This window comes from Gorilla gorilla, chromosome 2, assembly GCF_029281585.2.
Source record: "Gorilla gorilla gorilla isolate KB3781 chromosome 2, NHGRI_mGorGor1-v2.1_pri, whole genome shotgun sequence".
NCBI classification, from domain to species: domain Eukaryota; kingdom Metazoa; phylum Chordata; class Mammalia; order Primates; family Hominidae; genus Gorilla; species Gorilla gorilla.
The window spans coordinates 35,539,777-35,566,434 of NC_086017.1; the positions used below are offsets into that span (position 1 = coordinate 35,539,777).

At 35.4% G+C, this 26,658-nt stretch overlaps 1 protein-coding gene across 4 annotated transcripts in view; it reads right to left on the bottom strand.

Annotated features, from left to right (window-relative positions):
• Nucleotides 1-623: 623 nt before the first annotated feature.
• NGLY1 (N-glycanase 1) overlaps nt 624-26,658 on the bottom strand; it is a 64,298-nt gene continuing 38,263 nt past the window's right edge. For 2 of the 4 annotated variants that reach the window (XM_004033756.5, XM_063703662.1), the window contains exons 5-12: nt 20,929-21,151; nt 18,687-18,808; nt 17,350-17,495; nt 15,206-15,316; nt 13,679-13,843; nt 10,491-10,676; nt 1,368-1,545; nt 624-984 (exon numbers count right to left, since the gene is read on the bottom strand). In XM_004033756.5, coding sequence (XP_004033804.3) covers nt 809-984; nt 1,368-1,545; nt 10,491-10,676; nt 13,679-13,843; nt 15,206-15,316; nt 17,350-17,495; nt 18,687-18,808; nt 20,929-21,151 — 1,307 coding nt within the window. In that variant the 3' untranslated portion in view covers nt 624-808. The remainder of the gene's footprint in view (nt 985-1,367; nt 1,546-10,490; nt 10,677-13,678; nt 13,844-15,205; nt 15,317-17,349; nt 17,496-18,686; nt 18,809-20,928; nt 21,152-26,658) is intronic. The other 2 variants (XM_055383162.2, XM_004033757.5) reach the window with 2 other exon arrangements.

Sequence of the window (26,658 nt, forward strand, 5' to 3'; positions counted from 1 at the left end):
CTTAATTTGAGAGGTTATAGAGAATATACACAAAACCTCTTGATACAATATATAGATACTGTATAATATAGTTACATAGTTTCAAAATCAAGAATATTTTATTCAATGAGGTAGATAAAAATATAACTCAAAGGTAAGGCATTTTCAAAATGTCCACGTATTATGGAATTTAAAATGTATCCTAATTTATGTTGTCAATGTTAAATGTTTTCATAACTCATATCTATTCAAGTATTTTTCAATGTTTAGAAAAAAGATTTTTATTTAGCCAAAATAACCACTAAAAAGATGTAAGGCAAAATACTTCATTTTATTTCTTAAATGCCTGAATATTTATAATCATATAAATTTTCATGCATTATATAATTTATGAGCTACTGTACTTTCACATTAATTAGAAATATTAGGAGACTCTAATTTAACCATTTCTGAAGAAATGAATGGCTGATCAGAAAATGTCAAATTACTATCATAAGCCCAAGATTTTATCATAGTCATGAATAGCATTTAATCATGAATATCATTATTTAACTTTTAAAACCATACTTACAGTTTTTAGATTAAAATCCCATATTGAGTCAACAAGACTTTACTCCAAATTATAGTCACATATGGAAGAAAGGTTTTAATTCAATATTTTATTATAGTCCACATATAAAGATAATTTTCATGAGGGTTACATGATGGATAGCTAGCAAAAGAAATATGCTAGCACAGGGTGGTAACTGCCAACTAAGCATGCACTGAACCAACAGACTACTTCAGTAAGTCCTTGATTATTGCCAGCTTTTCTATAATGTTCAGGTTCTCAAAGGTCACTGAATTTTATAATTATCTCCAAACAATTTTCTTCATGGTCATTTAAGCTTTGTCTAAACAGCTGGGTGTGTTGCCAAGCGACATCACCATCTCCTCTGCTTAATTCTGCTTCCAAAATAACTTCAGTGGCACCAGAAAAATCAGCATAGGAGTGAAGACTGTTATCTGTTAGAGGGAAAAAAAAAATTAACATTTTGCTTTTGGTAATTTAAAGAGCACAGATCATTTTGAAATGTATTTTATATAGGCTGATGTATAAGTTAAAATAAACCCTTAAAAATAAATACAAATTATTCTTTATGGAAGAAATGCATCCTTTGAAACAAAGAAATGATTTTTTCCTTGCATTTGTATTTCACAACAGAAAACATCAGCCTTTCTGTTACAACGGGATCACACAGATTTTATTAAGTTTTTTTTTTTTTTTTTTACTGAAATAGTATTAATAACTCTTAGGTACGAAAAAGAGCTACATCTCAAATAAGTACAATTGGTCTTCAGAGTGGTAAATATATATTTCGTGATTAATTCTCCAGGCAAATGCTTACCGCCTGTCAGTTCTACTCGTGCTGTATCAGATCGCAATTTCCATTCTATTGTTCCAGTCTGAAAAGTTTGACTACTTGTTCTAATAGAAATGCTATCTACTTTTAGGCCAACCGACCCACACTCAAACTTCCAGGAAATATAAGCAAAAGATGATCCTTCCTTTCGGGCCAAATATACCTATAAGGAGTAGGGATGGGGAGAAAGGAACTGTCAGAAAAAATGAAATAGTATAGAAAACAAACTTAGTGAAGAATATTACTGTCACAGGGTAGTATGTACAAGTGGTTATTTAAAAACTAACTTTTCCCTGTTGAAAAGGTTCTTACTGCTAACATTTTTTTTGGCAATTTTTCCCATGGCATCTTTTACCCTAGAAGACAGGTATTAGTTGAATGCAGATGTCCCCAAAAAGTGCAATTCTAAAGGACTGCATTCTAACCAAATTTTGGTAAATCATATTCTTTTATATTAAGAAGTTCAACTCTTTAAAATGAGTTTTATGACTAATCCTGCTGAAAATGAAGAATCCTTTTAAATGCAACTACTCTTTAATTATAAGTCTGGATTTTCATATACGCTTTCCTAGCGTGACATGGTATGCTATAGTCTCTAAATCGAGAAAATACCTGAGCCATTGCTAACTAGTGGTTTAAAAGGTGATATCCATGCTCACTTCTCTAAATAGCATGCTCCCTGTTCCTTCATCAACGCCCTGTAGCACATTAAATGTATACTATTTAATGCATCTAAGCCTACTGGCTGCTTCCAGCTCATCCCCTCTCATACTTTTATCTACACTCCTCAAAACATTGCCATGAAAACTGACATCCACAGCCTTGGTCTTTCACAGGTCACTCTATTCAACCATGCTCAAACTCTTAAGACTCTGACTCTTCAGTCGTTCATCCCTTACGTCTGAATTCCCACAAAATTCTATGTATTTGTTTGAAATAATTCTTGGAAAGAAACCCCTTCCTCACTAATACTGCACTTACTACTACAGTTTGGACTTTACACTTATCTTAATGCAACTGACTACTGTTGTACAATTCCAATTGCTCTGATCATATTTTTATTTTCAAGTGTATTATTTTAGACACAGGGTCTCACTCTGTCACCCAGGCTGGAATGCAGTGGTGCAATCATAGCTCACTGCAGCCTTGAACTCCTGGGTTCAAATGACCCTGTTGTCTCAGCCTCCAACTACCATGCCTGGCTAATTAAAAAAGTTTTTTTAGAGGCAGGGTCTCACTATGTTGCCCAGGCTGGTCTTGAACGCCTGCCTTGGTCTCCTGAGTTGCTGAGATTGTAGGTGTGAGCTACCGTGCCTGGCTCTGATCAGATTAATGTTTTAAAATCCCACTCTCTTTATGTCATCTGCCTGGTCTGAAATGTACACCAAGTACTTGGTTCTTACATTAAGTCTAATCTATTAGCTTTAAAAATCCTCCACAATTAGGCTGGGCGCGGTGGCTCACGCCTGTAATCCCAGCACTTTGGGAGGCTGAGGCAGGTGGATCACGAGTTCTGGAGATCGAGACCATCCTAACACAGTGAAACCCTGTCTCTACTAAAAATACAAAATATTAGCTGGGCGTGGTGGCAGGCACCTGTAGTCCCAGCTACTCAGGAGGCTGAGGCAGGAGAATGGTGTGAACCCAGGGGGCGGAGCTTGCAGTGAGCCGAGACTGCGCCATTGCACTCCAGCCTGGGCGACAGAGCAAGACTCCATCTCAAAAAAAAAAAGAAAAGAAAAGAAAAGAAAAAATCCTCCACAATTTCATCCCACCTTGAATTGCCAATGCTCCTTTTTTTTTATACTATACTCCTTTATACTGCCCATACTCTGACCTACCTTCATCAAATCATAAGCTCTCTGGGGGCACAGTTTCTGGATTCATAAAAGCATTTAGTGCCAGGCACAGTCATGCACACTGGTAATCCCAGCACTTTGGGAGGCTGAGGCAGTTGGATCACTTGAGGTTAGGAGTTCAAGACCAGCCTAGCCAACATGGTGGAACCCCGTCTCTACTAAAAATACCAAAATTAGCCGGGCATGTTAGTGCACACTTGTAATCCCAGCTACTCGGGAGGCTGATACATGAATATTGCTTGAACTAGGGAGGCGGAGGTTGCAGTGAGCGAGATGGTGCCACTGCACTCCAGCCCGGGTGACAGAGCGAGACTCTGTCTAAAAAAAAAAAAATAATAACATTTAGTAAATATTAAGTTTTAAAGATCTGTATACAAATATATATATATATATATTCATGTTAGACTTGATCTTTTTAGAAACATCTAACTCATACTCTAGCTCAGGGGCAAATAGTTGAAAGTACCATATAAAACACATCTGCCATGGAATATCCTATTACATGTACTATTCTGTATTCTGGTCTTTACTCACATCAAGTAAAAAAATCAATCGCCAATAGTATTCTAATCACCATCTATTTGACAACCAACCTATAGCTATTTTTCTTCCAGGTATGCCCATTAATTTAATCTGAAAATTTTTAGAATCAGTGAGTTAGAGATTATGTAACAACTAAACAATCACTCTCCAAAGAAAATGTTCTTAAACTACTCAGAGTAGATATGTATAGCCAGCTGTTATTTGTTGTTGACAAACCTAGATGTGGAACTGTCAATTGCTCCACTCAAGTTTGGACAACGTCACTATAACATCCTCTGGTGTTCATATATGTTCCTACTGCATGCTCCTCTTACAGCTGCTTGTAAGGAGGATGTGGGACTCAGGACTCCACCAGTGTTCCCCGGGAGTCATTAGTTTCACCCATCCTAAACTATTAGGCATCTGGGTTACACACAGGTTAACTGCTCCTTTAAAGGAATGGCTAGCAAAGGGGGATATCTGGGAAAGAAGAGCCAAACAGAGAGGTTACTGGAAGAAAGGCGAATTAAAAGAACTAAAAGACTTAAGGAAAGTAATCTTAAGACATAAATATTAACAGATATACTCAAATTTATCTCTCAATATGCACTTCTATATCTTGTATATTTTCAGAGCTCACTAGATTCAAATGTCCCTCAAAAGTGTGGGTATAAAATATGATAGGCTGAAATTAGGTTAACTTCAAATCTAGCTTACTCCAATAACTGCCTTAATTATATTGTGTGGGTCTGGGTCAGAACTGTGGTTTTAACTGTTTAAGAGAAGGTTTATAGTAGCTGTTGAACATGCCTGACAGCATTTATTAAAGCCTTAAAATTTTCAGTCCTAAAGGCATCATCAGCTTTTAAGACTCTAGAAAGTTAAAGAATAAGATAGAGTTCATGATTTAATACTTAAATGTTTAAACATTCAAACATACTATGAGCAAAATAAAAAAGGTCTCTTATGTTAAAGAACAGTATATGGAAATAAAACACCCCATTTATACAGAAAATTCCTATCATCTTTTTTTGCACAATATATTCTGTCAAAGACTCATTTTTAGAAGTGGTAGAAAGTTACCAAGAATATGTATACTCAGTTTAGTAAATTAAAATGTACCAAAACAATAGAATTTATAAAAAACCTCCAACTCTGGTCCGATCTATGTACAATATGAACACAATCAGTAACTATCATTTATTTAAAAGGAAAAAAAAAAGCAAACATTCACTGGTTTAATGTAGAGAAAAAAAATTTTTTTTACAACCGTTGATTGTTCCTAACATTGTGAGTTATTTGATAGACATATTTTTGCCTGTTGGCTTTAAAAAAATTTTTTTAAATTTATTGTGTGCATTCTGTAAGCTCAGTTTTGTAATTTGTAGGTCTCTAAAAGGTGAGTGTTGCTATCCTACTTTAGCAGGAGTGCTAGTAAAGTCAGGAATCATGGAGGTTTTCTCCTGTATTCTATATATACCACCCAACCCCTCCTCCCACCAGTGACCCATCCTTGCTCCTTGTTGATGTCTGTAAGCACATATGAGCATATACAACCTTTGTGTGAGAACAAGACCTGTGTGTCTACGGTTTAGGCATAAGCCATACTATTCACAATGTATAAAAACAGAACTTGTCTTTAGGTTGTGGCTGTAACCACTATTTTCAGGACTGAGAACGATTTGCATGTTGGCTTTATGTAACTAATATTCTACAGAAGATTTTGCTCAAAGATTTTTTGATTACTACATGTCAGGCTGCTATGGCTCCCTAGAGGTTCAGTTTGGACTATATTGTTTGAAGCTCTTCTTTAATACACTCTTAAAATTATTGTTCTACTTAGGCTGCTAAGATTCACTCAAGTCCAGTTCACCATACAGCAGGCACCCTGAAGTCCGTCATTCCCACAGATACCCAGCAAAGCAGTTGTATTTCAAGGAATCTCAAATTGTTGCTGGTAAACCGGTACTTGCAATGAGTCTTGTTTTTGGTTATTCCATTTTATCTTGAAAATCAAACATGAATCCACTCGTAGTTCCCACTGTAAATATTTCTGTGTATACTTCCAATTTATTTCATTTGTAGAATTTGGATAGAATTTTTAAGATTTCCATGTATACTTCCAATTTACTCCATTTGTAATAGGAAACTTTCATGGTTTCCTATTACATAATTGCAAGGTAATCAAAGTCTCTGGGACCTGACAATTATTTACCTCTCTAGTCTCATTTCTCACTATTCTCCTCCATATTCTCTACTTCTCACTCTTTCCTGAATATACCAGATGTCTCTCACCTCAGTGCTTTTGAAGACACTATTTCTCATGTCCCCAAACAACCTCGCCTTCCATATCCTGTCCTCATACTAAGAAACTCTCCCTCTTCCTCCTCTCCAAAAGCCAACTCAGATATTACTTCTTCTGCAAGGCCTTCTCTGACTCAGTGTGATATTATGATATGTGTATATATATCTCCAGATTTTCATTCATGGTTCCTGGCTCATAACTCCCATAGCCTTTATTATTTCTAAGGCAGGCCATGGAAACTAAAAATATACTCTAATCTCCCCACAACTTGCTTTCTTGGAGCTGACCATAAATAATTTATCTGACCTACCTTGTCTGATTATGGGTCATAAAACCCCTATTTCAGAAAATGTCCTGTTCCATACCCTGGAGGTAGAAATGCTGCACAGAGAGACCAAGAAGAATCTGAACAGACAGGCTTTGCTGGGTTTTGTCAGGCTATTAGTATCAGATCACACCCTTTTTGTACAATCATATTTCTACACTGTTGTCATGGTTATGAAAATCCAATGAAGTCTCCATAAAAGGCCTATCAGGACAGGGTTTGGAGAACTTCTGGAGAGCTGATCACATGGAGGTTCCTGGAGGGTGGCGCACCTGGGGAGGGCAGAGGGGCTCCATGTGCCTTCCTATACCTTGCCCTGTGCATCTCTTCATCTGCATCCTTTGTAATATTCTTTATAATAAACCAGTAAACGTGTTTCCCTGAGTTCTATGAGTCACTCTAGCAAATTAACTGACTCCAAGGAGAGAGTCATACGAACCTGATTTATAGCCAGTTGGTCAGAAGCACAGGTAAAACAAATTGGAGCTTGTGATTGGCATCTGAAGTGGGGAGGGGACAGTCTTGGGGACTAAGCCCTCAACATCTGGTATCTAATGTTATCTCCAGGAAGATCATGTTAGAATTGATTGGATTAGCGGTCACTCAGCTGGTTCTGCTGCAGAATTGCTTGCTTGCTTATTTTGGGGAACCCACCCCTCCACATATTTGGTCAGAGGTCTGAGTTGATTGTTGTAGAGAGAACACAAAAAAAATAAAACAAAATACTTGTAGAGTGAACAAAACAAAACAAAATACTTGGAGTATGAGGTTTTTTTCACTCAGATTCAGGGTGTTAGTGGCTCTTGTTTCTGTCTTCTTTCTCTCAGTATCATAAACAAACACATACTCTTCTACCATTTACCCCCATTAATCTAAACAGTTGACCCACATGTCTTTCACTTTACCAGCTGATATGCACCTGGAGGCTTGCCTCTTAATTCACCATTACATCTGACTGCCAAGCACAATATTTGACAATGTGCATATTTGCTGAGTGCTGAATGAATTCTTGACATAATGCCATGCACCCGCCCCCTCACCCCGCCAAAATGCTAAAATGACTGTAGTGACAAAGAGAGGGATAAAACTCATCAAAACCAAAAAGTATCTAAGACCATCCAAAGGACACTCAACAAAGTGAAGTTCTTACAGTGCTCTACATAGCCCTAGGGTGATGCAGAATTTATGCCACGTACATTTTTACATTCACCAATCTTTACTAAACACTTACTATGTATCGGGTACTATGCCAGATATATGAATACTGAGAGTACAAAAGTGAGTAGAAAAAGACAAGGTCTCTCCCTAAGAATTGTTTACTATCTAATGTAAACATTATTAGAGAAAGAGACAAATAATTTATTTTCATTTCTATTTGTTGAATACATGTCATGAAAGAGAGGTATATGGTACAATGAATCTATAAAGAGGGAAATGGATTCAATTTGCTGGGACCTGAGGGAGTGAGGCTTGGGGCAAGTGGTAAGGTTAAGAATAAATTAATCAAAAAAGAGAAGTATAGGAGGTTCTGTGAAGAAGGGAGAAGGGACAATATATCTGCAATGCAGAGAGCAAGGGGTAGCACAGTGCAAGGCAAAGCCAGAGAAGAAGGCAAGGACCAGATTTGGAAAAGACGTGGAGCTATGTCTTACTCTAAGAGCACTCAGTTAAGGATTAAGTTCTTGTAAATGTTTCTTTAGCGAGAGCATGGATCACAGCTTTGAAAGGATTAGGACAGATGGAGATTAGTTAGGAAGCTATTAATACTGCTTTTATCAAGGTGTTATCACTTGCCTCCCAAAAAGCGTACTGGTCTTCTTGATTTAGTTTTTATATTCTTTTCAATTCAGACATTACTGAACAATGTTATTTGCTAAATAGCAAATTTTAATCTTTGTGCTCCTGGGAGGATACCTCTTTGAGAAGTAAAGAATCTGTTCTAAAACTCTGAAAGCAGGCTGCATGTGATCTGTCATGATACCTGGTTGGAGATTACTGAGAAAAAGTGTGGTGAGAAATAGGTTTACTATTCAACAGAGCTAGAAAATCCCTAATTGGGGGCATGCTAGTACAGAACCAGAAATACTGATTTAGATGGAATACTCAAGTTATAATGACAATTGTTACTTCCGAGTTATCACTCTCTACAAGTAAAGATTCTAGTATTTTTCTTCATTTGATACTAAATATATGTAGCTAGAAAGAAATTCATTCAACTTAAAAAAAATGGTACCCTTCATAAAAGTATATCAAGGCATAAGCTTTACTTGAATAGGGGTGTGTTTTCTATTTAATGGCCTTTGTCTATCATTTACATTATTTAAATCTTTCTCACACTATAGCCCCTCTCTGGCTAAAATGTTCTATTTGGAGATCTTGAAACACGCCACGTACTCCATGTCTTTTTTTTTGTTTCCTTGCCTGATGAACACCTACTCAACCTCCAGTGTCCAGCTCAAATGTCGTCTGCTCAGTGGAGCTTTGCCCAACTCCTACAGCCAAAGCTAATTACTCCCACCTCACTGTTTCCATAGCAATGTGTTGATATCCTTATTATAGCACTCTGCATCATGGTTAAGATGGTGGTTTATGCTTTGGCTTCCCCTTTTAGATCGTGAGGTCAGGAATCATCTTTTTGTTCACGTAGCTGAGAATAATGCCTGGCACAACAGTACAAGTTTGCTGATGAACAAATGAGTGTATAAGACAAAGAAGAAATACTCCATACAGTAGTTCTGTTTCTTGGCATATCACATCTTCTGTAACACATCACTATTTTCCCCATCATTACTACTTTACTAACATTGCTGGTTAGGAGGAAACACATGATTTTTCTCCATTTTAGTAAGTATAGACTAGTCATTCGATAAAAAACCCTTTTATTCTATCTTGCTTTCTGTTCAGAGAAATTCTTAGGCTAAGGATAGTCTTCTAGAAGATGTTCATCCTCTCTCATCAACTGTACAACTAATTACAGATATCTCGAAATTTTAAATTTTATCTCTATTTTTATGCATTTCTTTAGCTAAAGAAGAAAATTCCAAAATTTAGAATAATCCTGTAAGTTATTAATACAAAAATACCTCAACTTTTTTAGTATTAGACAATGTGATATAAATGGAGTATTTCTATGTTTAAGCAGCAAGATAAGTTTTTGAACAAAAACTTACGATTGAAAAAGAGAAAAGCAGAGACCTTATCTCTCTGTTTTTGGTAATTTGATTAATGCCTAGTACAGTGACAGCATGTAACAGATGCTCATAAACACTAGCAGCTGTTTATATGTGACTCACTTTTTTAATCTATCCAACATATTTTACAAGTGAACAAGTTCCCACTCAAGTATCTTGGTAAATTAACTTTAAAAGCTTCCTATAAGTTAATTAATTCCTATGAAAATCTATCAATAATATGATCAGATCTACTGAGGTCATGTGAATAGCTTTAAGTTTATTTTGGTGTGTTTCTAAGGAGCAGGCAGTTTTAAAGCAAAGCCTCTTATTTGTTACTGATAGCATGTGACGATAATATGCAACTTGGTATAAATGAACTGCTATAGTCCTAACCTCTACTTAATTATTTTTTTAAGATACAGAGAAGAAATAACCAATATTGCTGCTCAATCATCCACATTCTTTGAAGTGAATGCCTGTTAGATGTTTAGCTTTCTGAAACTTTGAACTAAATCTATTACACTCCCTAAATAGCCTGTATTTAATGGGCAATCAATACACATCTGTGAAGGAATTAATTCACAATATACTATATGTATATATACAGTATCAAATAGTATATGTATATATGTTCATGCAAAAATAAGTCATATGGATTGATCATACATTTGATTATTTTTCCCCATGAAAGAATTAAATTCATCCTCTTTGATGAAAACAGATACTTCCTTAATATAAATGCAAGAATTTCTGGTGGACTTTTGATTACATACTGGGGACAGAATTTTCTTTTCCAGGTTATAGGATTACTGAAAATAAGTTTGATATATCGGTTTTCATATTTTACACAACTGAAAAATGAAGCCAATCTATATTTGTTTAAACAATGACAAAAGTTTTAAATGGTTTTATGCATTAAGTTACCATGTGCCAGTCTGTTTCAACTTTTCTGAATATAGATTCCATTTTCCACACACCATTCTCCCATCCAGAAATGGTTTGATTGTTATTTGAAACTCGAACATAATGATCTTTCACAATATTATAACAAAGGTGGAGCTGTTTAGAAATCTTCTCATTTTCACAGGGAATAAACGAGGTTTCTTTTCTCTTAAAAAGAAAGCAGAATTAGTTTTTCAACATTATGAAAGATGTAACAAAGAAAAAAGAGAAATTACTAAGCAGAGTGGTAAGAGAATCCTTCAAAATTGAAAAGAAAAAATTAGTGCCATTGGAAAATTTGGAAATTATTTTATAAATTAAATATAATCAGTATGATGTTATTATAACTCTAAACATTACTAGAGAGAAAAACAAGAGGCATGAGCTCTGACTTATATTTTTGTGATTTTGCATTCAATGAATTCATTAATTTTTATTCTTTTCTACCACCACCACTATCCCCTACTTGGACTTCTACAACTGTCTCCTGAAGCTGACTCCCAGCTTTCAACTCTTACCTCTCCTATCCATGCTCCACATAGCAATGAAAATGACTTTTGAAAAAATGTAAACTAGGATATGTCACTTTCCTGCTTAACTCACTTCAGTGACTTAAACTCCAAGCTCTTTACCACGGCTACCAGGGCCTTATGTGATGGTTCACCCTGCTTGCTTCTCCAACCAGATCTTCTGCTACTCTTCCCTTTCATTTCTACACTCACATCACATTACTTTTCCTTTAGTTCCTCAAAAAGGTCCAGCTCATTTTGCCTCATGGCTTTGACAGATGCTGCTTCCTTTGTTTAGGATGCTGTTCTTTCTACTCTCCACATACTTGATTCTTTCTCATCCTGAGTCCTCAACCATTTCCTCAGTGTCCTTTCCTAATTCCCTAAGCTAGGAGAGCAGCTGAGAGGTATAGCATGAAACAGTCTTCTGCATGTGTAAAATTATTACAAAAGCTTGTATTTTAACCTTAAAATCCCATGCAATCTTTGCATTCTAGTCCAAAATAACATTAATATTTTATAAAATATTTTAATTCTAAGATTAAAATAAAACTTTTCTTTCTGGAAATGATAGTACCAATGTTCCTTCTGTTTCCAACTGATTGCAAGATTAATTCCAAAAGTATTTAGGATTAATGTTTTTCTATTTACTTTTAAAACAAACATCCATTTCTAAAGGAAAAAATGATTTCTTTTTAAATCCATGGCCCTAAAATGGTCTCCAGCAATTAAGAAACTTAAAAAAAATTTCAAAAGGGAAAACAATGTGGTATGCAACCCAATTCATATTTTTAAAGTTAATCAACTTCCATGCCATGCAAGAGGTAGCACACCCATGCATAAAAAGAAATGAAGACCTAAATAATATCCATGTTTTAAATTGAACACAGCTGCGAATTAAATTAGCTCTTTTTAACTGGCTGTATTTAGATTTATACTTGTAACACACTGCATTGGCAGTGATTTGAATTATTTGTTGAATTTGGATCTTGTAATCCTATGGCTGAACCAACACTTTTAACTGCCTGCTACAGATGATGGGATAAATTAAAAAGCAAACATAAAATTTATTAGTGATAATTCACTCCTTTAAAACATATTCTGTTACCAGAGAAATGAACTGTAACAATAGCAAATTTAGAAAAAGTAGATAAATACAACTTTAATTTGTTTGGAACTGCTTGATACTGATATTGTGATGAGTTATTTTTCTTTCAAGCATTTTTCATTGCAAATTTCCTAAACATTTTATTAAATGCTCTCCAGTGACTCAACTTTAGCTCCCTAAGGGCAAAGGACAGTCTATTATACTGTCCTAATGCCTGTTACAAAGCCTAGCACACTGATTTTTACCTAGTCCCTTAACTTTAGGACCTACCTATGGAAATTATATTTCCATTGTTATTTAATTTTGGAAGATTAATCATGTGGTATCTTAAAATAAATTTTAATATAACAGTAATCATGCCACCAACAATTTCTAGCCAATATCAGATATATGCAAGCATATACCAAGAAATAAACACTTTCATCAGCTGAATTCCCCAAATTCTGTATTTTCTCCACTCCATAAAGTTTTCATCTGGAGAGGAAAAAAGTAAAACAGCATTCTTTTAAATGCATTAGAATCTCATTTTAAAAGACCTAAATAAGCACTTCACAAAAGAGAATGAGGATATCCAAAAGTTTAAAGAACAGGCATTCAACATAATTAGTCATCACCAAAATGCAAATTAAAATCACGATACTACTATACGCCACCAGAACTGCTAAAATGAAAAGATAGACAACACCAAGTGTACACAAAGATGTCGAAAAATTTCATATACTGCTGGTGAGAGTATAAGCTGGCATAACCATTTTGAAAAACTGTTTGGCAATATGTACTAAAGCTGAATATACTCATACTCTATTACCTAGCAATTCCACTCCTAGGTATACATCCAACAAAATGCCTAAACATATTCACTGAAAACGTGAATATAAATGTTCAGAGCAGCACCATTTATATCAGCCAAAACTAGAAATAACCCAAATAGCCATCAACAGTGAAAAATTACATTCATACAATAAATTATACAGCAATGAGAACATACCATACATGTTGCAACATGTATCTCACTGACACAAAGTTGCACAAAACAAGCTATATACAAAACAGTACGTGCTATATGATTCCATTTCTATAAAGCACAATAACAGGCAAAACTAATATATGATGTTAGAAGCCAGAATAATGATTACTTTTGAGGGTGTAAGGTAGTGGGGAAAGAAACTCACGCTTGTTTCTACGGTTCCAGTGATCTATTTCTTATTCTGGTTGGCGATTACATGGGTGTTAAATTTGTAAACATTCATTAAGCTGTACATTTATAATTTGTGCATTTTCCTGTATATTCTTCAGTAAAAGTTACACTGCACTAAAAATTTACATAAGGTAAAAAAAATTTTAAGTCCCATTTTAAAAATGCTTTGCTAACTCTTACACGATTATGCTATGTAAATCAATTACTGGTTCTCTTCAAATGTTTGCATTTTAAAATAATTACTCTCAAGTTAACTGAAAGGTCATAGTCAATGCAGTTGGAGGATAGTATAGGAAGAGCATAGTATAGGAAGCAGGAAAGTAAAAGGATCATCATGCTAGAATGAATTAAATACCTGTAGACCCATTTCACCTCGGGCTACTCTCCAAGCCACTGACCCAGATATTCTTCCCCCAAGTTCTCCAGGTTTAGGGGTTTTGGGAGATATAAATTCAACAAGCTCCACAATTATCCTCTGGAGAAGTTCTTTCCTTCTGTTTTCTGACAAAAACAGTTGCCTCTGTAATTCATGTTTTTTAAAAAAGTTGTTAAGATTAGGGGAATGTATAGGTCCATCTCTAAGCAAGAATATACTTAAAACACTTGCATTTTAAGAGGTCTTGAAACAAGTACTGAATTTTATTTTCAAACATATATTATAAAAAGGACACTGTGGAAAACTTAAATAATTTTATAAATTTTATGTTGGGAAATCATTTAACACCTATTTCCAACTCTCCATGAGCTCTACTGTCCTAGATGTATTTATAATGAAGGTAGCAACTTCTGTTTCTGGATATGATAGACTGGCTTGTGTCAGAATGTCTTACTGAGAAAAGCTAGAAAAGCTAGTGGAAACACACACACAAAACACTCACATATAAACACCTGTTTGAGTGCAACAGAAAGCTGTAAAGGCAGCCAGAACTTGAGAAGTCAAGATTCCAAGAGAAGAAAAGAATTGAGGTGAAGGGCACATACTGCACCTCTTTTTCCTTCCAGTCATTTGTCAATTATTAAGTGGCATGAGAAGAGGCTGAGAAGCCAAGGACAAAATAGTGACTAAAGTGCTGAAAATCAAAGCAGAATTTTTAGCAGAATCACAGTGCTGGGGTAAAAATAAACTGAGGGTCAGAGTGTTCTAATGCAAGGGGATCTAGCAAATAATCCAGGTTTTCAGGTAGAGATCTCTGAAGGGCTACACATTAGGAGTAAGTGCAGATTCTAAAATAGACTGAAACCTCATTATCAGTGAATCATTATCACTGATTGGATTAATGTGCTCTGCCCTGTTCTAACTGCCTGCTACAGCAAAATTCACTGCTTATTTTTTAATTTATGAAAAAAACCCACATGGATAGAGTTAAAAATTTCAATACTATCAAAGGGGTATAAAATAAAAATTGAACCTTTCATCTTGGAACTCCAGTTCCTATTCTCAGAAGTAGTCATTGTTAATAACTTCCTGTGCCTTGCTTCAGAAATTTCCTCACATGGACGTGTGTGTGTGTGTGTGTGTGTGTGTGTATGTACATACATAATACATAAATATGAGTCTGTGTCATATCCAAGGCACAGTTACACTGATAAATAAGACAACACACTTTTTGTCAGGTACTACCAATATTGAAATTTTGTTTCATAGAACTTTGAGATGAGACAGTTTAATCCAAAATAACTCATAATATTTAAAATGAGTCCTCAAAATTTTCAATGAACAAAAAGAATATTTTTATTCTTTAATATTCAAAAAGAATATTAAAATATTCTTGCTTATAAAACAATGCTACTACTTGAAGAATTTCAATAGGCTAATAAATGGCTATTCTCGATTACATAAAAAATGTCAACTGTTCTTTCAAAAAAGATAGCCACCCCATACCTGCTTATTAAGCCCATTAATAGTGTCTCGAAGTAATGCTTCTTTAACCTTAGTTCTTCTGGCAATCACCTCTTCATGTTTGCAGGAATATCGCCAAGTGACATCAACTACCTGAAACAAATAACAGAATACAAATACTTAACAAGATTACAACCATCAACCTTTATTTACTAAATACCTAGAATGTATGTAATTTTTAAATGCATTTTTTTGGAGACGAAGTCTCGCTCTGTTGTCCAGGCTAGAGTGTAGTGGCGTGATCTCAGCTCACTGCAGTCTCACTTCCCAGGGTCAAGAGATTCTCGTATCTCAGCCTCCTGAGTAGCTGGGACTACAGGCATGCACCATCACGCCTGGCTGATTTTTGTATTGTTTTAAATAGAGACGGGGTTTCACCATGTTGGCTAGGCTGGTCTCGAACTCCTGACCTCAGGTGATCCACCCACCTTGGCCTCCCAAAGTGCTGGGATTATAAGCATGAGCCACCACGCCCAGCCTTAAATGCAATTTTTAGAATACTATCCTCTGTTTAAAATTTAAAAGTCATGGGGCCTGGTGCAGTGGCTCATGCCTATAATCTCAGCACTTTGGGAGGCTGAGGTGAGCAGATCACCTGAGGTCAGGAGTTGGAGAACAGCCTGGCCAACATGGTGAAATCCCGTCTCTACTAAAAAAAACAAAAACAAAAAAAATTAGCCAGGTGTGGTGGCATGTGCTTGTAATCCCAGTTACTCAGGAGGCTGAGGCAGGAGAATCGCTTGAACCTGGGAGGCAGAGGTTGCAGTGAGCCGGGATCATGCAACTGCACTCCAGCCTGGGCAAGAGGGTGAGACTGTCTCGAAAAATTAAAATAAAATAAAATAAAATAAAACTTAAAAGACTATAAAATAAACGGAAGAGAATACGTCACTTATTCATTCCTAAACAGTTGATAGTTTAACCAGAAATGCTATGATAAAAAAGTGAAAATTTCAAAACATTACCTTTTTAAAATTTATCTGCAAAGCTGATTCCACAAAATTCAACAAATAAAAATTTTATCCATTTTTATTGTATTAGATTTATATTACAGAACTGATTTTTGATACAAGTGGAAAGACAATTCAATGGAGAAAAAATAATCTTTTCAATAAATGGTGCTAGAACAATTCATTATCCATATGTTAAAAAAAAACTTCATACACCTTGGATCATATAAAAAAATTAACTCAAAATGGATCGCAGACATAAGTGTAAAACCAAAAATACAAAACTTCTAAAACAAAACATAGGAGAAAATCATTGTGACCAGGGGCTAGGCAAAATTTCTTAAATATAACATCAAAAAGCACAATCCATAAAACAACAAATTGGTAAACTGAACACCAGTTTCTTCTCTTCAAAAGTCATTAAGAGCATAAAAAGACAAACTACAGATAGGGAGAAAAATCTTTGCAAAGCACATATCTGATAATGGACTTATATAAGAATATATAAAGAACTCTCAAAACCCAACAGTAAGAAAACACAATACCCAATTAAAAAAAAATAGGCAAAGGGGACATATGGATGGTAAGCAAACACATAAAAAGATGCTCAGTATTATTTGTCATTAGGGAAGTACAAATAAAAACCATAATGAAATGCCACTACATACCTATTAAAGGGGATAAAATTAAAAAGTCAGAGCATACTAAATGTTAGCAAGGACATGGAGAAACTAGAAACTTACATACTGCTTGCGAAAATGTAAAATGGCACAACCACGCTGGAAAATAGTTTAGTGGTTTCTTAAAAAGTTGTATGTATATCTACCATATAATGCAGCCATTCTACTCCTAGGCATTAAGCAAAGAGAAAAGGCAGCATATGCCCATATAAAGACTTGTGTGCCTGAATGTTCATGGCAGCTTAATTTGAAATTGTGAAAAAAACTGGGAACTACCCAAATAGCCATCAACAGGTGAAATGGTAAACTATGGCACATCCATACAATGAATACTGATTTGCAGTGATGATTTCAGTGTATACAAATAAAACTTATCAAACTGTACAATTTAAATATATGCAGGTTATTGTATGTTAATTATACATTCATAAAACTGTCAAAAGATAAAAAAATATACTTTACTTTTGGAAAAAATTTTTTTTCTTTTATGCCCTACCTCATCTTTTGAAAATGCTATGACATAGGAAAGCTTCTTGCCCCATCCTATTTCATAAAGGAGTGGCTTGTCACAGACATCTTCACATGCATCACAGTGCAGCCACCGCTGCTGAGAAGGAGAATAGACTTCTGTCCAGACATGGTCTACTCAAGTAAGAGAAAAGAGAGCAATGGAAAAAAGACAATGAAATCAGAATGACTTCCAATAACTATACACAAACTCCTAAGAATCATAAAGTAATGCATAATATTCTGAATTTCAGTTAATAAGTGCATTTTGTGGCACACAGGATTTTAGAATACCTGTATTAATTTCTATCTCTTTGAAATCCTTAAAAATGTTTTTCCAATCTCCTTTAACGTGGTCAGTTTTAGGCTTAATGTGCGCTGAACTCTTAAGAAGGTAGACATATTAAAGAGCAGCATAAAAAATATCATCCTGAGTTTACCATCATGAAGGAGTTAATGCCACTTTTGAAACTACAGTCTCTCTCTCTGGACTTTAAGGCCCAGAACCAGCAGGAAGTCTAATAGAATCTCTGGTCAATACATGCTTTATATTTGATTTTAAGAGAACACTAACTATTAATGGAAGGTTTCATTTAATTCTTTAGAAAATGGAAACACAAGGAAAACAACTTTTTAACATGTAGACCACGCAAGTCATTTCTAAATAGGGACAACACAAATATCACATGACTTTTATTATTTCTGTGTACTGTGCTTTAAGTTTATAGTTTACTAAATTTTTTACAGTAATCCCTATAGCAATGAAGATTTCTATGGCACATTATTACATGTTTTTATCTATATATAAACAGCATCACTATAAATGCCACGGTAAATTGCTAATAAAAGAAATAAGACCTAGTGTTTGATAGATCAGTAGGGTGTTTACAGTTTACAATAATCTACTGCATATTTCATAATAGCTAGAAGAGAGTAATTCAAATGTTTCCAGCATAAAGACAAATATTTAAGATCTCAGATATCCCAATAATACTGATTTGCTCTGTAGAATTTATATAAATGCATTAAATTATTACAAGTATCCCCCAAATATGTACATCTATTATGCATCAATAAAAAAATAAAGGGGAAAAAAAGGAATATTTATAGTGCAAAGCACCAGGCACAGTGCTAGGTGTTTTACAAAACTCTTGTGATCCCTTCAAAAAACCTGGAAGGTTGGTATTATTACTGTTTTACACAAGGCAAATGGAAGGTCAGACTGACAAGGCCAAAAAGTAACAGAGAATCATTGACTCAGAATGTAAACCCAAACCTGCAAGCCTGCAAAGCCCTACTACCCTCTGCTCATTCCACATTCTGTACCTGTGTAATCCCAAACATAGCGAGCTTCAAACCCTACAGCTCGGCAGCACAGTGTAAAACAATTGGCCCACTCGCCACACCGTCCACATCTTGTTTCCAAAAGTTTCTCAGGGTTATTATATCTGGTTTAAAAAGAAAAAAAAAATTATCAAAATCAAGATTTTTAAGAGAATTTACATTACCTCTATGCTAAACAGAAATGTTTAATTTTTTTTTTTTTTTTTTTTTTTGAGACGGAATCTCGCTCTGTCACCCAGGCTGGAGTGCAGTGGTGCGATCTCGGCTCACTGCAACCTCCGCCTCCCGGGTTCAAGTGATTCTCCTGCCTCAGCCTCCAGAGTAGCTGGGACTACAGGTGCATGCCACCAGGTCTGGCTAATTTTGTTTGTATTTTCAGTAGAGACGGGGTTTCACCATGTTAGCCAGGATGGTCTCGATCTCCTGACCTCGTGATCCGCCTGCCTCAGCCTCCCAAAGTGCTGAGATTACAGGTGTGAGCCACTGCGCCCGGCCTTTAATTTGTTTTTAAATATTTATTTAGAAATCTAGAATATATGAGGCACAATGTTAGAACATTTGGTAAAAAATAATTAAACAGTAGTACTGCTTTCAAGGTGTTCACAATCCTGAGGAAAGGAATGAACACAAATAATTTAAATATATGGCAGAATGTGATCAAACAATACAACAGGTCAGATTAGTGATCAAACAATACAACAGGTCAGAAAGTGGCTGGGGAGGAGAACTTTTATTTGATCTGTGTTTTGAATAATGTAAGATTTGGACAAGCAAATTCTCTAGGCAATGTGCCTAAAGCATTAGCACTAAAGTGGTATAACTAGCTCACTGTATTTAAAAGGTAAACAACTTTAACAAATTACTCAACAAAAATTTTAGCTTAGTTTAATTCAATTTTATGTAAAATATTATCTTTCTTTCTAATAATCATTTTGATTAAAATTTTACTCTTTTGAAGTATTTAAAGGTGCCTGCTAATTTGGAAGTTGTTTTTTGGGATCTATTTGTAACATTCTTTTCAGAAGTTACTCCAATTATAAAATTACCAATTTGAGAACACTAAATTTTGCATTTTGTGTTGAGATGGGTTTTGAACTGATAGAGCTGAGCAGGAAAAGTGCTGCAGCTGAGCAGAGAGGTCAGCCACGTGCTTTGGAAGGAAAGGAAACAGTGGCATAAATGAATGGGCTCTGCGATGACAAGTCTGTTAAGCAAATGCTTAACCAAGCATTTCTTAAGCTAAATAAATGAATTTATAACTTAGGTAATTAAATTTTTTTTTTTTTTTTGAGACAAAGTCTCACTCTGTCGCCCAGGCTGGAGCACAGTGGCACAATCTTGGATCACTGCAACCTCTGCCTCCCAGGTTCAAGCAATCCTCCTGCCTCAGCCTCCCCATATAGAGAAGAGCTAGAGGTTAAAACAAGCACATGATTAGAAACTATGCCCTAAGCTAAAAAAAATTAGATATTTTTAAAACGTGGTATCTTTTCTTGACTGATAATACAACCAGACTTTATAAACATTGCCAATTCAGAAAATCTGAAAACAGGCTTATAAATTAAAGAATGGAAATTAATTTAAAATTTAAAATGTCCTTAGTTTAAAATTTAGAGATATGAGGAGTAGGTTAGGTTCTAGGGCAGGGGAAGCACCTAACTAAAACAAACTTCTGCTAATAAGACTGATAATAATAATGCTGATTATTGTGAGAGTGAATACAATTATGTGTTTAAAATAATCATCCGATGATAATATGGAAGGTAAAAGTATACCTCAGCATTATTATAAGTATTGTTAGCTATCAGACAGTTAAAAATTAGGAATTAAAAAAGAGTAATACAAGATTTATAGCATTAAACATGTTATGACTATACTCAAGTTATACTTTGGAACAAGAGTCAACAAATTTCCTATAAAAGACAGATGGTGAATATTTCAGACTTTGTGGGTCATATCATTTCTGTCACCATTATTCAACTCTGCTTGTTGCAGCATAAAAACAGACCATAAGCAAATAAATCAGCATGGTTATGTTCTAATAAAACTTTACTTACAAAAACAGGATGTCAGCTGGATTTAGCCTGCCAGCCACGGTTTGCTCAACTGTGTTTTAGAGGAATATATTTCTGATAATTAAATATTAAAAAGTTCATTTAGTAAAAACTCTCTTCTAACTATTTCATTAAGAGATTATTCTGACTTTGCCATCCAGGGCACCCACCTTGGGAATCGATTGCTGAACTGGCAGGCATCACAGTAATGATCTTCCACTTCCTTTGCACCCCACTTCAGCTCATCATCACTGGGCAGTAATGATCTATCTCTAGACCTAGTCTGTCCACCACATTTGCTGCACAAAACGTTATTCACCCAGTGAAAAAATTCTTCCTTAAACCAGTGCAAAAGCTCCAGCAAAAGAAAATCCTCATCACTTATATTGATACCTGAGAAATTAAGGGAGAACCAAGTAAGAGCTAAAACTGACAAAATTTAAACTATCCAAACATATTTATTCTCAAATACGAACCAGAAAAATATGAAAACATAAGATGATTTTAAGGTTTTCACTAATAAGAGGCAAGAAGAAACTGTCATTTATTATGCACTAGGCTGAAATACAATGACACATATAACTGCACATTAAAAACAGTAGAACATTTACCATTTTATATCCTCTAACTGATATTATGCATTAACAAGTGAGCTGAACACAATGACCTCTTAGGGAACTATAGTCAGTTAGGAATTGATCCTGAAGTACAAGGGAGGTAGAAAAATAAATTTGATTTTGAAAAACATTTAAAAATGGGATACATTGAATTTGTTATCAGGTATATACACAAGTAAACATGAAACAATCACAAAAGGCAGAAATCACAGAATTCCAGACATTTAAAAAATGATCCTATTAGCCTTTCTATTAGGGCTTCAACTGTACAATATAATCCATCCATGGATACTCATCCCCAAACACATAAAAACACAACCACATCTCTAGTATATATAACAACCCTAGTAAGTTATAATATGACAGATAATATACCCACTTTTCCATAAATAGATCTCTCTTGTTCATATTCAAGACCATGGTATCTCTGGCAAGAAGGGAAGGAGAGGGAAAATCAATCTTGAAAACATATATAGGGGGTTCTCATCTCTATCTTTAATGTTTTATGATTAAAACAGAGTGATAATAAAACATACATATGAAGGACATATATAGCATAATGATAAAATCTAATAAAGCTTGATGTTGGTCATAGGTATATGATATATTATACTTTGTTCTTGTATTTATGTTTGATGTATTTCAAAATAAAAAACTACAGAAAAAAAAACTACAGAGAATGTAAAAAGGCCAGAAATATTTATGTTCCTGGAGGGAAAACTCAATATTTCTAAAGCTGATAACTTTCCACAAATTAATCTATAATTTAATACAATCCCAATTAAAATTATAAAATATTTTTTCATAAAATTTGACAAGCTAGCCAGGTGTGGCGGCTCACACCTCTAATCCCACCACTTTGGGAGGCCAAGGTAGGCAGATCACCTGAGGTCAGGAGTTCGAGACTAGCCTGGCCAACATGGTGAAACTTCGTCTCTACTAAAAACTACAAAAATTTTCTGGGTTTGGTGGTAGGTGCCTGTGATCCCAGCTACTTGGGAGGCTGAGGCAGGAGAATCACCTGAACCTGGGATGCAGAGGTTGCAGTGAGCCAAAATCATGCCATTGCACTCCAGCCTGAGTGACAGAGTGAAACTCTGTCTCATTAAAAAAAAAAAAAAAAAAAAAAATTGACAAGCTAACTACAAAATCCCATGTGAAAGAGAAAATGCACAAAATAGCCAACACAACTTTGAATAAGAATCATAAGGTAAATTTGCCTGCCATGTATCAAGACATATTATAAAACTCTAATATTTAAAACATTGTGATATTAGTGAAGAATAAACAGATCAATGAAACAAGAGTTCTGAAAGACAGATTTCTAAGCAAATGCACAGTATTTAATAAAGTTAGCATTTTAAAGCAGCTCTAACAGGATGGACTGTTTCAATAAATGATATTAGGACAAATAGCTATCTATCAGATCCCTACTATAGTTCATTAAAAAAAAACTCTTTCTCTGGAATAATATAAAATAATAGAAGTTTATAGGTAAGTATGTTTATGTTTATGACTTTGGGTTAGGAAGGTCTTAAGCAAGCAAGATACAAACTGTAAAATCAATAATGAAAAAAATTAAATTTTCTTATATTAAAAATAAAAACTTTTGAATTTCAAAAGCTACACTAAAGAACTCTGGGAGGAAAAATTTGTAACATGTCTAACAAAGAAAAGATAAATTTCTGGCCGGGCACGGTGGCTCACGCTTATAATCACAGCACTTTAGGAGGCTGAGGTGGGAGGATCACCTGAGGTCAGGAGGTGGAGAACAGCCTGCCCAACATGGTGAAACCCCGTCTCTACTAAAAATACAAAAGAAAAAAAAAATTAGCCGGGCATGGTGGCAGGTACCTGTAATCCCAGCTACTCAGGAAGCTGAGGCAGGAGAATCACTTGAACCTGGGAGGCGGAGGTTGCAGCGAGCCCAGATCGCGCCACTGCACTCCAATCTGGGCGACAACAGCAAAACTCTGTCTCAAAAAGATAAATTTCTAAATACATAAAGAACTTCTATAAATCAGTAAGAACATTAAGAAACCCACTAGAAAAATTCACAAAGTCCATAAAAGAAATTCAATACTTTCATTATTAAGTGGAAACAAATATTCTTAGACACTTCTAGTATAAATTGGAAGGCAATTTGGCAGGATCCATTATAATATAAAAGTATTACACACACTTGACATTTCAGTATCTATCCAAGAGAAATACTTGTGCATGTGTGCCAGGAGACATGGTTTACAAGAATCTCCACTGTCGTGGCATTTAGAACAGAGAAAATGGAAACAACCTCTATGTCCATCAATAGGGAATTGTATAAATAATAGTGTATGTACAATCAAACACTATGGAGTTAAAAAGCTGTCCAATACATATTTGTAAATGAAAAACACCAAGGAGCTGAATATATATGAGATGATAAATTTTAAATAAACCCCACACAACTTAAACTATTTTTATAGATAATTATTTACAGGTATAAATATCCAGGACAAGACATGAAAAGGAACAGAACTGAATGGCAGGGAGAGTTTGGCGTTTCCCATATAATATGAAAGCTTTCCAACAGGAAGATATTCATGAATTAGTTACATTAAAAACAAAGTTTTAGATACAGAGGACTGTCATTCTCCTTCTCAGTCTAGTGCCTACCATGCAGCAGCTAGAGTAATCTTTTTAAAAGTACAGGCCAGATTATGTGACTTAAAAAACCCTCCAATGGGTTTCCATCTCATTCAAAATAAAATTCAAAGTCCCAACTCTTGTTCTTTCAGCTGGCTCCCTGTTGTAGGCTAAAAAATGGCCCTCAGAGGATATCCATGTCCTAATCACTGTAGCCTATGAATGTAGTTACCTTATGTGGCAAAAAAAAAAAAAAAAAAAAAAGGTCTTTGCAGATATTATAAAGTTAAGGATCTCTAGATGGGGAGATTATCCTGGAATATGTGGATAAATTCAATCACAATTAACCTCATAAAAAGCAAGTAAATGGAGATTTTACACACAGAGAAGGCAATGTGAAGATGGGACAGGGATTTGAAGATGCTGGCCTTAAGACCAGACTGTTGCAGCCACAAACCAAGGACTGCCAGCAGCAACCAAAAGCTGGAAGAGGCAAAGAACAGATTCTCCCCTCCAAAAGGAGCGTGGCTCTGGGGATACTTTGATTTCCCGCTGTGATAATGATTTTGGATTTCTGCCTTCTGGAACTTCAAGAATAAATTTCTTTTTATTTCACCAAGTTTCTGGTAATTTGTTATAGTAGCCCCAGGAAACTTAAATACCCTCTTACCTCTCTGACGTCAAACCCTATCTCCTCCTGTCTTGTTCACTGGCTACAGCCACCATGCTCTCCCCACCATCTCTTAAACTTGCCAACCTCACTCCCACCTCAGGAGGCCTTTGCAGTTGCTCATGCCTTCTACCTAAAAGGGAAATCATTGCTTTTTAGAGAAGCCATCCCTGAAAATCTTGTATCAAACAGCATCTTACTAGTCGTCACTCACTCTGTTCTCCCATTGGTCTTCCTAGCACTTTTCACTAGTGTGTATGTGTGTCTCTTCCCATAATGGCAGGTACTTAGTTTTGTTCACTGCTATATCCCCAACACTTAGTGTTCTGCTTGCTATACACTAGATGCTTAATAAATATTTGAATGATGAAAGGAATGAACAAACATGCCTCAAAATATTACTTAGAATTGTAATTGTTCACCAAATAGTCATTATCAAGACCAAGAAGAAAGGAAAGGAAAACAGAGTATTTGTACTTCTGTTACATACTCCAGGTATAATCCAGCTGAAAGTATGACTATTAAACAGTAACACCCAATTAAGGGTCAATGTTCCTCATTTAAACAATATCCTTAACTAGGGGCTCAGAGAAATAAAAGTAGATTCCTGTATGATGAAAGCTCAGAAATCTCAGAGATAAGGGAAGCCTGATTTAGATGCTAAATTCTGTGAATACTGGGTTTATTTCAAAAATATAATTAAGACTTCAAATTTCTAAAGTTACCATCTTCAAAAATACCATATAAACGTAGATTGCTAGTAACTTATCAGTGACAAAATAAAATCAACAAGTTTAGACCTAACTCCATTCTCTGAAAACCACTTCAATATACAAAAGAGAATGAGAAAATGGGTAAAAACATCAGTAGAGGTAGCCTCATCCATGTTCTCCATCTCATATCTTCACATACAATTTAGTAGGCCAAGATATATTTTGTTACCACTTTTCAAAAATGGGTTCTTCCTCCTCCAAAAAGGTGTTTTACCTGTATCTGGAACATGCAATCATGACAAACCTTCAGTCTACCAGGCCAAAGCTATCAAACCATGCTTCTCTATCTCATTTGGCAGTGCCACAAGGTCCCCATTTCTGCATCAAACCAAAACACTTTCCCCAGTCCATAGACCCAGAATATGATTTTGTCTGGAAAGGAAAAAACAGTCCACCGCACTAATGAAAGAAAATCACCAATTTGGCCAGCGGGGGCTTCGTCATCATCTCAGTGCCATTCACTCACTGGGGCAGAGACTGATGGTGGCCATATAATATCCACTTGCTACTTCTTCCTCATTTATAGAATTTCAATTTTGGAGGGATGACAATGCACCAGTTAAAAAACTACAGATCCCAACTTCCCTTGCGGCTAAGTGTGGCTAAATGACTAAGCTTCATGTTACTCCAAGGAAGACTACTTCAAGAGAAGAAGCTCAAATTAGAGATAAAACCTTTATGCCTTTTCTCCGTTTCTTCTTCCTGATGTTTGGTCTGGAAATGTAGTGGCTGGAGCTGCAGCAGCCATTTTGGACTACGAGGTGATGTGAAGGATGGAAAACATGTACATCCGAGCCGAAAGACAGAAGGCACCTAGGTCTTTGATGATAGCTCACCATTAGCTCCAGACTGACTACCTCCATAATTTCTTACATGAGAAAATAATCTCTAAGCCACCAGTCATTTTACTCATAGCACAACCTAATCCTAATTGATATACTCATTATGCCTACCATACCACTTATTTCACTATATAAGTTTCCTTCACTTGTTACTCTTCCTCTTCCCATATCCTGCTGTTTCTAAAATATCACCATCCAATAGAATTTTCAGCAATAATGGAAATAATTCCTATTCCTACTGTCCAGTAGGGTTGTCACTAACTTGTGGTTACTGAGTAGCTGAAATATGCTGAGTGTGACTGAAGAACTTGATTTTTCATCTCATTTAATTTAAATGTAAATATCCATATATGGCTAGTGCTACACTGTTTTC